The following is a 12,552-nucleotide window of genomic DNA, read 5'->3' on the forward strand; positions in this document are numbered from 1 at the left end:
ATTAAAAAAAAAAACAAGTTTTTCAAGGTGCTTAACAAATACATAAAGAAAAAATACCAGATAATATTGAATAAAAGTAGAAATAATAGTGAGGTTAATAAAAGTGAGGTTAAAACATAACTGCACTACAACACAGAGTAAAATATAAAAAAAATAAAACTTAAAGAGAATTTGGTTTTAATACATTTATAATTTAAAACTTTAACTTTGAGTTTTTGCACTGAGGGTTTTGCTGTTGCTATAACTTTACTCAAGTTTGATTTGGGCACAGACAGTGGAGATGTGCTGTATAGGATGAGCCTTGCAGTATATAAGGCCTTGTAAGTCTTAACACTTTGGCCTCTTTTAGATTCAGAATTCCTTGAGGTCCATTAGGATAAAAAGGATAAGTGCTTGCCAAGAATAGACACAACAAGTTTAGAAATGGAGAGGGACATTTTTAAGAGGTCATTTTCAAGATATCTATCTGGTTTTACATGTAATTGATACCAGCATTTTTCTTGTTCAAAAATTATACTGTCACTAACAAATATTCACTATTTTTAAAAAGAAGCTTTGTACTTTTCCATGAAGAATCAACCAACTACCAAGGGACATTTGATCTACACATCATCAGAGCTTAGAATAAAAAGTGACACAAAATGCAGAAGTGAGAGAGCTGAGGAAGATGCATCAGACCTCAAACTCAACATCTAGCATCTCACTTCCAGGTAGCAGCTCTTGTCAGGGAGGGGGTTTCAGCTGCTGTGTGTGACCCTTCAGCTCAAGGTAGGCTCAAGCGTAGAGGAGAGAGAATATAATGTGTCAGGATTTTGTTACCAGGAAGTGGGTCGAGTTATTTATATTTCAACACTCGTCCTCTCGTACCCGAGGGTGAACCAGTGGTAGTAACCTGAAACTATATATACAGGCATTGTCTGAATCTAGATGTGTCGAACTGAGGGAAAACAACTGACTCCATGTTTAGGAACGATGAGGACCAGTAGAAAATATCTGTAAATGTAAAAGAATGTAAAGGCTGTGAGAAGGTGACTGTGAAGGATTCAACATACAGCAGAGGTAAGTCTATTATCTATCTATCTATCTATCTATCTATCTATCTATCTATCTATCTATCTATCTATCTATCTATCTATCTATCTATCTATCTACTTGGGGTGACGCTGACAGCTGCTTTAAACCTTAAGCATAGTGATGATAACTTGGAGGTTACTAATATTCATATCAGTGTCGTCTTATATCTTCCTCTTCTTAATAATAATGATAATAAAGATCTACTGAAGTGAATAGTGAAAGTAGAAGAATTCAGTGCATTTACTTTATTAAAAGTACCAATATGTTAATGTAAACATGCTCCATTATCAAAAGTTAAAGCACCTGTTCTGCAGTAAAATGTCCCTTGTGACTGATACATTATCAATTATCATATTACATTTTTAATACTAATGCATGAATCCATTAGTTGAATTTCACCGTTGTAAAGTGCGGCTAGTTTTAACTTCTTTATATACTAGTTTGGTCCAGTGGTTCCCAACCTAGGGGTCAAGGCCCTCCAAAGAGTCACAAGATGAATGTGAGGGGCAAGTTTTGGACTTTGTCTAAACTTTGCTGCTCTAGTGAAATATTGGATAATTTTACCCCTTTAGATCTTGTACAATTATTTAGATAAAATAATTTGAGAAGTTTAGGAGGAGAAATTCGTCTTTGGTGGAACAACGATAACGATAACAACTCATAGACATCTGAAACTTGACAAGTGCCTTGAATAGAAAAATCTTATTTTGTGAACTGACACAAACTAAAAAGGTTGGAAACCACTGGGTTGATCTTTAAAACTAAACGGTATTGTATTTCGTAAGTTTATCATGTAGTGTTTTTAAAATTCAAATCGGAAAAGTAACCTGTCACACCTGTCAGATAAATGTAGAGGAGTACAAAAGAACAAGCTTTCTTCTGAATTGCAGAGAAGTATAAGAGTATAAAAGTAGCATAAAGGTGAAATATTTAGTTAAACTCAGTACACTTTTACTCAATGTAAATAATGTAAAACACACAACAAATGAGACTCCCATAGAATGGGAATATGTAAGTACAATAGTTGAGTTATTTTCCACCACAGTAAATGTCTTCTAAATGTAAAAGCAGTTTCTCATCTTCAGGTGTTGGGATGAAGCTCCATGAGAAGATTTTGACCCATTACCTATCATGCACCTCTCCAGTAGATAAAGAGGGATATCTCTACAAGAAGGTGTGGGAAAACACAGATCACTGACAATATGAAATTACTGAATCTTCCCGTATGAGTGCAAATAAGTGCAATAATCCTACTTTACACTGACACATGTCTTTATAGAAAGAGAGAAATGCCACCTACCAGCGGCGGTGGTTCGTCCTGAAAGCAAACCTGCTTTTCTACCAGGAGCGCCCAGCTGACCGACACCTGCTGGGCGTCATTGTGCTGGAGGGGTGTGCAGTGAGACACTCGGAGTCTGATGGACGGTTTGCCTTTTCCCTGGTGTTCGAGGGGCCCGGGCTCAAAACCTACAGATTTGCAGCGGTGGATCATCAGACTCAGGAGAGCTGGGTGAAAGCTCTGCTGTCAGCCAATCACTGTTACCTCTCCCTGCTGGTCAGAGACCTGGGGAGGCAGTATGAAGGTGTGTTAGTGTTGTTGTCCTCATACCTATTTCTACAGGCTAAAGTTCATGAATTTCTTTTGAGCCTTTTAATGTTTGTCTTTAATTGGCTTTTTTTACTCTGCGTTTTTTTCCCCTTGCAGAGGCTAAACAGCAACAAAGCTCTGGTGACTCCCATCACAGCTCCTCTGCCAGGGCCCTCAAACAGTCCACAACCAGCTTCCTCTTCCCTGTGCAGGGGCCAACAGCCGTGGTGAGGGAGAGCAGAAGCCTCAGTGCCAGCACTGTTTTACAAGCACATTCAATACCCACTAGAGCAAAAAAGTCACCTAAACTGTGGCCCAAGAGAAATGCTCTCGTCACACCACTTAATGGACCGGCGCCTCTGTATGGCGAATGGCCTTTGGTGGGTTTTGATCCACTTGAGGACTTCAGCAAACTTCATGATTATTATGGCCAGGAGGTGAAGAAGGCGAGAGAGGAATGGCTGAGGAGTCGACGGGCAGAAGAGGAGCAGCACAGTGACGGAGATCTCATCAACCTGGGGTGAAAAAAAGAGGAACTGAGCTGGAGTGACTTGTGTGTGTCAAATAGGAACTGAACCTGAAGTGTTAGCGTTTGAGGCCCAGCCACCTGTAAATGTGCTAAAAGTACCTCTGTTTCACATGATCAGCTTCAACCATTTCTATTCTGTTTATTTGCCTGAGCCACGACGGCCTCACAGTGTCCATGGTACGCAATGAGGAACAAACAGAGACCGCTGCTGTCTGCACATCTGCACCTTGTGGACATTGAGCGGTGTGCAGATAGGCTCTACTCGCAGCACTTTGACTTGTCATAGTAGGAAAAACACAGGTGTCACTAATAACTTTAACAATGGCTCTGTTCCATTCAAGTGTCCCAGCAGGACATGGCTGTGGCGGCGTGCACCAGGACCAGCTTACTGACGCTGACACAGCTGAATGGAATTCACTCATGATTAATTTGATCAGTTACACCTGTGTTTATGCATAACAGTTATCGGAGCAATTGAATATTCACATGTGCTGCAATTAAATTCATCCATGGCATAAAAAGGCTTTAAGATACAGTATTAAGCAAAGAGTATTATATATTTTCATTGCATGAAAAAATAAAATTGGTCTGTTGACTTTAATGTCTCATAATCAGTTAGTTGGTACATGTTAACATGCAACCCTATTTTTTTAGTAGGAGTGCAGTAAAAACATTTGGGAATAACTAAGAGACATGTGGCCTTTCCCACAGCAGACATTTTGAGCCAACATGAACAATACCAAGACCCTGAACTCAAGGCAGCTAAATGTAATTCAGCCATCATTAATTCATTACTAACGGCTCTCAGAATGAGTTAGTTTACAAATCAATACCCAGCACCAGATCTGTGATACAAAATAAGATGCTGATGCAAAAATGCACGACACAACTTTGGTCTCTGGTGCAGATCATAAAGAAAGAAATATTACTACTAGAACTACAAAGGGGAAGTAGGCTGTAGTGAGAATTTGTTTATTTTTCAGTCATGAAGAAATGGGATCTTGTCTTAGGCATAATTCTGTTCAGCAGAATCCTTGAAGCTGATAAAGAATCTGTGTGAGATGGTCACAGAGTGGTCAGGATTGTTTTATCTAAAGCTCCTTAGAATACAAAATTGTGGAAAACATAGAACAATGAAAGCTGGGATGTCACTTTGCTCCCATGGCAAATAATCAGTGTGTAGGAAGGTAAACAGCAGAGGGTGCTGCAGGCACAGTGTGCTGAAACTGGAGACAGACTTCAATCATAGCTCTGTGATTTACATAGAAATAGGAAGATCATTTATGGAAATATGCAAAAGACAAAAAAGGCTGTTTTGGAAAATTAAGTGTTTAATTGAATTATCCAATCATTTACAGGGAACATTACAACATGACACGTCTGACCTGTATTTTTATTAAATCCACTGTGTCAATTAGACAAAGCAACATCCTTAATGACAAAAATGTATTAGTGTGTAAGTGTAATTCACTTTTTAACTAAACTGTTTATTCAGCCACCATTTCTATTTCAAGTTCAATCCCACCAGACCTGACCTGCATTTAAACCTAAAATTTAACATATGGTGATTGGCGTAACACAATCCTGGATGGAATCAAATAACAAAACAGGGCAACCTGAGGTTGGCAGGTGATCAAAGACACCAGAGTATAACATTACAAACTCTGACATCCTCCTGCATAAGTCAAGCTGGGAACTTCTCCACATTCCAAACCCTACAGACACACATACCAATCATCTAAAAAATGATAGATGGCTTCCGAGGAGCGTGGCAAGAGGTTTCACGTTACAGCGGTGGCCCTTGCAATGTACAAACATCTGTATACAAACACTTCCTCAACATAGCAGCGATGAAAGACATTGTAAAGAGGGGCCATTTTGTTTTTTTCCAGTGAACTGCAGCAGCTGACACATCTGTGAAGAGTTTGAGATGTCACAGCTTATTCTCACACTTTTAGGAATGACATATTACAATGTAGAAACGAGAGGAGAAAATCTGCCAAAAATGCTGATTCTTATTTCAACAAATGAAAAATTTAGTCTTAAATGAAAGTGTTTAGTTCAGTAAAGTGATCATCCAGCTTGAGTCTAACCTAAACCTCCTCCTTAAAAGTAAAAATGACAGTCGAACCATATGGTGTGACACATTTCATTCCTAAACAAGGTGGTGATAATCAAGTGAACCACAGGTCAAAGGTCAACGGGAACACATGGACAGGACTGACAGCTAGCGTCAGGCTCTGGATGTCCTGAACGCCCAAGATAAACAAATGTCTGTCTAATCCAAATTACCGGCGGAGTGGAAACCAGTTAAGAGCAGAGACGTGACTCATCGCTGACCATCAGACTGTCAGGGAGAGGAGACCAGTGGAAACACAAACAGTCACGACCAGAGAACAAAAATAAATTCATCCAATAGATGAGATTAACAAAGTTGTTAGTGAAATGAAAACAGATTATCTCTGAGGTAAATTTGGATATAAAACCTGACAAAACAAATGAAGGAAAGCATTTTGCTCTCGGGGCCTGGCACACTGGCAGACGCTCAAGTTTATTTAGCTATTTTGGTCGCCCTCAGCTGTCCCCTTTATATTCTTCTGGGAATGTCTGCTGCCATCACCCTGCCAAGTAATCCCCATATATTTAAGGGGGGGTATGAGGGGTAGATGGTGTGAAAGAGGGGTGTGTGTGTGTGAGGGGGGGGGGACGGGGAAAACAGGTGGGAAAGTGTTCATGACTGAGGCCAATCACCAGACGCACACCTTGGTAGTGATGAGAAAGCAGGAGTGAAGCCAGAGGTTAACGGTGCTTTCACTTGTCTGGCATGTTGTCGTTCATGTAACGCTGACAACAAGGCTCATACTGAAAAAACTGAAACAAGACATGTCACAGAACTCTGCTTTTTCCTCTCTCCAGCCCCATCAGTCATCTCAGGACCGCTCAGATTTATCTCATGTCCCTTTAGAGGGGGCCCGACCCCTTGGTTTACAACCACTGGACTTAACTTCTTAACTGTTCCACCATAACTGGCTCCACCTTGACCCGGTGCAACAGTAAAGTGCTGCTCACACATTGATGTATAAGAATCAAATAATGATATATATCTGTCATAGAAGTCATTTTACTGCAGATCAAGTGCTTTTTCCTCTAATACTTTAAAAAAGGCACTTTTATGACAAGGCACTTGTCACAAAAGTGCATTTTACAGATACAACATCTGTCATTTAGTAGGGATTTTCCTTGTAATTGTATTGGCATTATTGTATCAGTACTTTTACTATTATTTATTCTAAGATCTGAGGACTTTTTTTTAAATTTGTGATCTTGTATCTTCTAAATGAGCTATTCTGTAGTTTTTTGGGAGTGGTTTTTACATATAATTTCCTTTATCTATTTTTGCTTCACAGTCTAAAGTGATGACAATAATGACAACAATGCAAAAGGAAGCAAAAAAAAAGAAGTATTTTTAGTTGAGCGACAGGTGTAAAAACACAGAACATTATTCTTAATTCACTGCAGTTAATCAAAAGCTTAAAGAGGGTCATTAATAATTTCTTGAAAGCTAACATAAAGTATTTTTTTCTTTTACACTTTATTGTAATTCATTAATTATGTCCATATTTGTTTGTAACCGCAAATTCATCATGAGAATAGAGTAAGACAACGTTTTAAAAAAGAAACAAAAAAAGGAAAAATATATAAATGAATAAAGATGTGTCCTTAATACAGTGAAACCCAACAAATAGTTACTGTACATTAATGCAGCAGGAAAGCCAGGAGAGATATATGTGAATTTATACAAATATACTTGCACATGCACAGATACAAAGATAAAAAATGATTTTTCTATTTTACTCCAGTATTTCCTCGCACAGCTTTCAAAGATAAACAAAAATCCTTTCCTCTTCCATGTTTTTTATTATGTGACAAGATATTTAAATTCATTTTGTTAATTCATTTAAGGAATGACACATGCAAAAGTACATTTTTCTCCCTCTTACAGGGTCCCAGTCATTACAACTTCTTTGGGAAAATCCCAGATTTGACATTAGCATCATAACTTTGTCCCGACTTAAAAAAAGAAAGGCGGGCTGTGCACATACAGGGTAAAAGCTGCATCAGTGGCTGACGATATAGAATACTTGTATCTTAGTCTGTAATATCGCAATGGACATCACAAACCAAAAATAAAGTCAGCGAGTGGCCACTGTGTCTCTATGCAGGCAGATGGAGGTGGACAGAAGGAGGGTGGAGAGCCAGTGTCCAGCGGTCCAACAAGCATCTATGTCCCGAATGTCCTTATTAGTCCACGTGGGACTGCAAACCTGCAGCATGGTCCCTCAGCTATCAGGTTTACTTAATTCCAAGACTCCTGTGTCTATTTCTGATCTCCTGTAAGGTGATACACTGTCCTGCCTTTCTGTCTCCTTCACTTTTCATCCTTGACCATCCTCTCTCTCTCTCTCCCTCTTTTTTTTTTATCGCCATCCAAACTTGAGTCTGCGGCTAAAGTTAGATTGGCCTGTGAAGGGGTATATAAACCCCCGGGGATATACGTATAACGCGGCTTCACACTGTCTTCTCTTTCTTGATCATCCAAACCTCCACTCATACCGTCTCAAGATGGTGAGTACCAGGGTTCCCACATCTCTGCACGCTGCTGTTGGAAATATCTGCAGGGGGAATCAAAGCAACTCTTTGGATTAACTCTGCTTTTTGATGCTTTTTTAAAAAAAAAATCTAAGCTTGAAATAATCTTAGCAGAAAGATGAGAGCATTTGCCGTTACTTTTAGTGCATCAAGAGTTTTGGACATTTTGGTGGATTTTTTTTTGTTGATAACTGCAGATCTTGCTGATGCAGTTCTAAGGATGGCTGTGCACTAACATGGTGTTGCTAAATTATAGTTTTACATAATCCACTCCAAACTGCATGCCAAACTCAAACATCTGCAGGGACACATTAAGGAAAAGGATGCAAAAAAACCTCACTTGTGTGTGCATGCATGTCATATTAATAGTCAGATCATAAATTTCTTTACTAACGTGGAGTAGTGGTTCTCAACCTGGGCATCAGGACCTTTCCAAGGGGGTCACAAGATAAATCTGAGGGATCATGAAATGCTCGATGGGACAAGAAATAAGAAACAAATATCGTTCTGCTGCACAAACTTTCCTCTAATGCTTGTTTTTAGTTTTCAGGAGTCTAACAATAATGAAACAATGAAAATGAAAGATGTTTTGGAGGAGATATGCAAGTAGACACGGCTTAATTTTAAGGTCTAACAAAGTCAAAAAGGTTGGGAGCCACTGCCCGTAAAAGACTCACAAACATCACTGCTGGGTTTTAGCCAAATGTGTTTAAAATTTCACCCATGGGGCGTCGTGTAGCGTAGTGGTTTAAGCAGGTGCCCCATGTATAGAGGCTACAGTCCTCGCTGCAGTCGGCCCCGGTTCAAATCCCGCATCGGACGGCCTTTCACTGCATGTCATTCCCCCTCTCTCTGCCTCCCCGTTTCCTGTCACTCTCCACTGTGCTGTCCATTAAAGGCATAAAAGCCCAAAAAAATATACTTTAAAAAAAAAATTTCACCCATGTGTTTGTTCCCCAGGCACCAAAGAAGGCCAAGAGGAGGCAGGCAGCAGGAGACGGAGGCTCCTCCAATGTGTTCTCCATGTTTGAGCAGAGCCAGATTCAGGAGTACAAGGAGGTGAGGTTTGGTTTGATACTCCATCCCTGAAGGAAGCTCCTCTTTCGACTGTATGAGCATCATTCATTTCAGCCTCGGGAGGGATTAGACGTCTGTGTTGCCTCTGGTTCACTGATAAAGATTCTTAGTTTGATTTCAGTTTAATTTCTTCGAGACTGTGACTGAAATTAGGGTTTGGTTGAGCGGCTCTCGGATCCATTTTCACAGCAGTTGCTATTTTGCGTGCAACCCCCCCCTTCTCCCCTGACAATTTAATAAGCACAAGAATGTCATTTGGAGGAGCTCTGAAATTTCTGACACCATCTGACTCTCCCCACATTTTGTTCACCTTTGACCCCCCCCACCCAGCTGTCACTCAGACATCTCCTTAAGTCTCTTGCTGAAGGCTGGGACGCCAGGCAGAACAACTGGACCACAGGTGTTATTATAACGCGGAAAAGAGAGAGAAAAAGGTCATAACGCTGCACATTTGAAGATTTGCTGTTTTCAGACCCCGTTAAGAGTTCTCCATCTCAAGATGGCCGTTAAGCACAGAAACTGAGAGCCACTAGGTGTAAGAGTGAGGTGTGAAGGGTGTGTGCCGCAGTTCAGAAAGGTCAGGGAGATGGGATTTTATAGGGGTGTGCTGTCAAGAGATTGGATAATGATGGTGTCTGTGTTTTCAGTGCGTTGTCAAGGCGTATGTGCTCTGAATAGAGGAAACATTCCTCCTGTGATAAGTGATACAGACTTCTTGAGTGCCACTTAGGGAATGTATGGCATGATGATTAGGATGATCTTAACGCATTGCACAGATGGAAAAAATAACAGCCAGGGGGGGTGTGTGTGTGTGTGTGTTTTTATCTGTCAAAGCAAAGGAAGTGAGTGTGTGAAAGAGAGGGAGAGAAGGTGACGAGAAAGGTCGGTGGCTAGGTTCAAGTTCAAGTCCAAGAGGTCATCTTAAGTTTCATAGACGCAAGTTGTAGAGGGTGAGCAGCTCAGACAGCTGTTCCCTAATGACACTTTCCCAAATTAACATGTAAGAAAAAACTGGGGGCCACCTTAAGCACCCCGACCCAGTCAACACCCCCACAGCCCCCAAGGCCACCACAGTCGGGTCTGACTTTTTGGGTGCAGCTTTTTTCCTACACAATATCCTCTGACAACATTTGCACAGCGCTGTGTCAAAGATACTCGCCAGCTGCCGCTGTAATGGACAAACTGTTGACTGAGGAGTCCTTAAAAGTGTGAAGAGGTCTCAGCCTGTCGGACACCCTCTCCCAATCTATCTTAAGTGCGTCCTTCGAGTAGTAAACCAAGCCTTTTTGTTTTAGGCCTTCACAATCATTGACCAGAACAGAGATGGTATCATCAGCAAAGATGACCTGAGGGACGTGCTGGCCTCAATGGGTGAGTCTGGATTAGACGTCTGTGTTGAGTATGTGTGAATATGAGTTGCATGGTCTCCCGTCCTAATCCCAACGTCTGTGCTGTTCAGGCCAGTTGAATGTGAAGAATGAGGAGCTGGAGGCCATGATCAAGGAGGCCAGCGGCCCCATCAACTTCACCGTCTTCCTCACCATGTTCGGAGAGAAGCTGAAGGGTGGGCATCACATTTCTTACCAGCACTCACCCCCACGTCGTTACACCTACTCAAACACTGTGCTTAGGTTTAATTTTGTGGGCGCTCCTTCTTTCCTTGAGTGTTGTCGGTTTATATCTCTATAGACCGTTCTCCCCTTATACTGAGGGGAGAACTGTACTTTTTAATCCACTGCATTTTACTTACCAGCCACAGGTACGAGTTACTTTGCAAGATTTTTACAAACAAAACATATGGTCAGCTTATAACACACTGTATGATGCATTGTTAACAGTATATTAAGTAGCACCACCTCGACCAAGTGCAACATTTAAATACATTTTTATGTAAAAATATGAATATATCAACCATAACTATCCAATAATATGATAATATAGCACTGATTGTGGGCATTGTGTATATTGAGCACTTTGCTGCGTACGCCTCTCTACTTTTCAGAATGAATGCAAGATTTTTACTCATAATGTCCTCCTGTTCCCGTCAGGTGCTGATCCCGAGGACGTTATTCTTAGTTCCTTCAAGGTCCTGGACCCCGAGGGTACTGGATCCATCAAGAAGGAATTGTGAGCACTTTTTTTTTTTTAATTTTATCATTTTACTATAAGCACCTGCTCAAATAGGAAGAATTTGATTTTGATTAAAATCTGCCTGTTTGCCTGTTGCAGCCTCGAGGAGCTCCTGACCACTCAGTGCGACAGGTTCACCCCAGAGGAGGTAAAGTCACCGACCTGTTAGAAGAGTATTTTATGGTTTTTGGCAAACTGGCCCATGACTCTCAACTCAGACTAGATTTTCTTTTATTTGAAACAATTTTACTGAAAAAAGTGAAAACATGTCAACAAAGCACAGGAACTAAGTGGGGTATACACTTCTTGATCTACTGTTTTTATGTCTACATTAGCTAAGAGACAGCATCGGTGTTGTATTTCTTCCATTGTCTGGTCTGCCCTTATTCTATCACGTGCTGTATGTCCCCCACTACGTCCATCCATTGTTTAAAACGTTTCGGATCGTGCGGCGTATGTTACCTGAACAAAAGATTGTTATTTGTCAAAAACTGTTTAAATTTAAAAGTTTAAACTGGATTTAAAATGAGGCATTATGTAAAAATTGACATAAAGGTGTAAACTTCAGTCAGGGGAGAACTTGACCAATATCTCAAAAACATGATGTATTCCTTTAAAGAGTATCAGCAGGATTTTTCCATGCTGATTTTTTCCAACCTTCCTTTTCTCCCTCAGATTAAGAACATGTGGGCCGCCTTCCCCCCAGATGTTGCCGGCAACGTAGACTACAAGAACATCTGCTACGTCATCACACACGGAGAGGAGAAGGAGGAGTAAAGAGAAAGCACGAAGACAAGAAAGACAGAAATCCCTTTGCTATTCTGCCTTCCCTGCCCTTTTCTTTCCTCCTCTTCCTCCCTGCTCACGTTCTGTGTTAACCCATGTGCTCAGCCGCTCAATCTCAAACCAAAGACTTGTCACAATGACACAGGAGACGGCCGATGTCCATGGGATGTCTATGTTTGCTTATGGGGAATAGGGATGATTTCCAATAAAATTATCCTGTAACATCATTTCCATTCAAAAGCTTTTCTCAAACATCTTTTCTTTGCTTGCAAACATCGTCTGTCTTCTCACCTCCACATCTCTGTCTGTCCTGTCACTTCAGCCCTCTGAGGTGTTTGTATGAATGAAATGTGTCCCTCTGCTGTGGGAGTGCACAAATGACAAGGGCTTCATTCCAAATTTTGAAGATGTCCTGTTGGGAGGGGGGAAAAAGAGGTGAGAGGAGGGAGACTGCTGGCAGGTTAGAGAGGAAAAAGTTGCTTCCTTAAAGTGAAGACAACCTTTTTTCCCCTTGAAAAGTTCTTGAAAAAAATGAGGGACGGAGCGGAGACAAAGGGACGAAAGAAAACATTCAAGTCTTCGATTTCTTTCTCTCCGCTCCTTCCTGCAACCATTAAATCATAAGCTGTCTCAACTCGAGTGACTGGACTCTTCCTTGCCTTTCCTCTGTAATGAATAAAAGGGACAAACTGTGAATAAAACCTCTTTCCTTTTGTAC

The 12,552-nt window shown here is 40.9% G+C and overlaps 2 protein-coding genes and 1 long non-coding RNA gene across 3 annotated transcripts; 2 read left to right on the top strand and 1 right to left on the bottom strand.

Moving 5' to 3' along the window:
* The first annotated feature begins 702 nt into the window (after positions 1 to 702).
* Positions 703 to 3,792, top strand: pheta2 (PH domain containing endocytic trafficking adaptor 2). The gene is made up of 4 exons (XM_023413770.2): positions 703 to 1,059; positions 2,160 to 2,248; positions 2,354 to 2,657; positions 2,780 to 3,792. Exons 2-4 carry the CDS (start codon positions 2,168 to 2,170, stop codon positions 3,184 to 3,186), a joined length of 792 nt encoding a protein of 263 aa, XP_023269538.1. The 5' UTR covers positions 703 to 1,059; positions 2,160 to 2,167; the 3' UTR covers positions 3,187 to 3,792.
* Positions 3,793 to 7,711: 3,919 nt separating this feature from the next.
* mylpfa (myosin light chain, phosphorylatable, fast skeletal muscle a) lies at positions 7,712 to 12,061 on the top strand. The gene is made up of 7 exons (XM_023413914.2): positions 7,712 to 7,817; positions 8,802 to 8,900; positions 10,214 to 10,289; positions 10,378 to 10,482; positions 10,967 to 11,045; positions 11,148 to 11,196; positions 11,724 to 12,061. The coding sequence occupies exons 1-7, from the start codon at positions 7,815 to 7,817 to the stop codon at positions 11,823 to 11,825; spliced, it is 513 nt and encodes a 170-aa protein (XP_023269682.2). The 5' UTR covers positions 7,712 to 7,814; the 3' UTR covers positions 11,826 to 12,061.
* Positions 7,760 to 8,791, bottom strand: LOC147818714 (uncharacterized). The gene is made up of 2 exons (XR_015437708.1): positions 8,236 to 8,791; positions 7,760 to 7,864 (listed from the first exon to the last, which is right to left on the bottom strand). It is a non-coding gene; the product is annotated as an uncharacterized LOC147818714 (long non-coding RNA).
* Positions 12,062 to 12,552: the final 491 nt, after the last annotated feature.

Source organism: Seriola lalandi, unplaced genomic scaffold, assembly GCF_002814215.2.
Source record: "Seriola lalandi dorsalis isolate HSWRI2012SDOR001 ecotype SW California unplaced genomic scaffold, Sedor1 jcf7180002054519, whole genome shotgun sequence".
Taxonomy (NCBI): domain Eukaryota; kingdom Metazoa; phylum Chordata; class Actinopteri; order Carangiformes; family Carangidae; genus Seriola; species Seriola lalandi.

What these genes read in the sequence shown, in the direction of transcription:
- mylpfa (XM_023413914.2), top strand. An exon ending in GGACGTGCTGGCCTCAATGG is followed by an intron (nt 10,290 to 10,377) that starts GTGAGTCTGGAT and finishes TGTGCTGTTCAG; the next exon opens with GCCAGTTGAATGTGAAGAAT. An exon ending in GTTCGGAGAGAAGCTGAAGG is followed by an intron (nt 10,483 to 10,966) that starts GTGGGCATCACA and finishes TGTTCCCGTCAG; the next exon opens with GTGCTGATCCCGAGGACGTT.
- pheta2 (XM_023413770.2), top strand. Translation starts at nt 2,168, where the DNA reads ATGAAGCTCCATGAGAAGATTTTGACCCATTACCTATCATGCACCTCT. An exon ending in AGGGATATCTCTACAAGAAG is followed by an intron (nt 2,249 to 2,353) that starts GTGTGGGAAAAC and finishes ATGTCTTTATAG; the next exon opens with AAAGAGAGAAATGCCACCTA. An exon ending in CCTGGGGAGGCAGTATGAAG is followed by an intron (nt 2,658 to 2,779) that starts GTGTGTTAGTGT and finishes TTCCCCTTGCAG; the next exon opens with AGGCTAAACAGCAACAAAGC.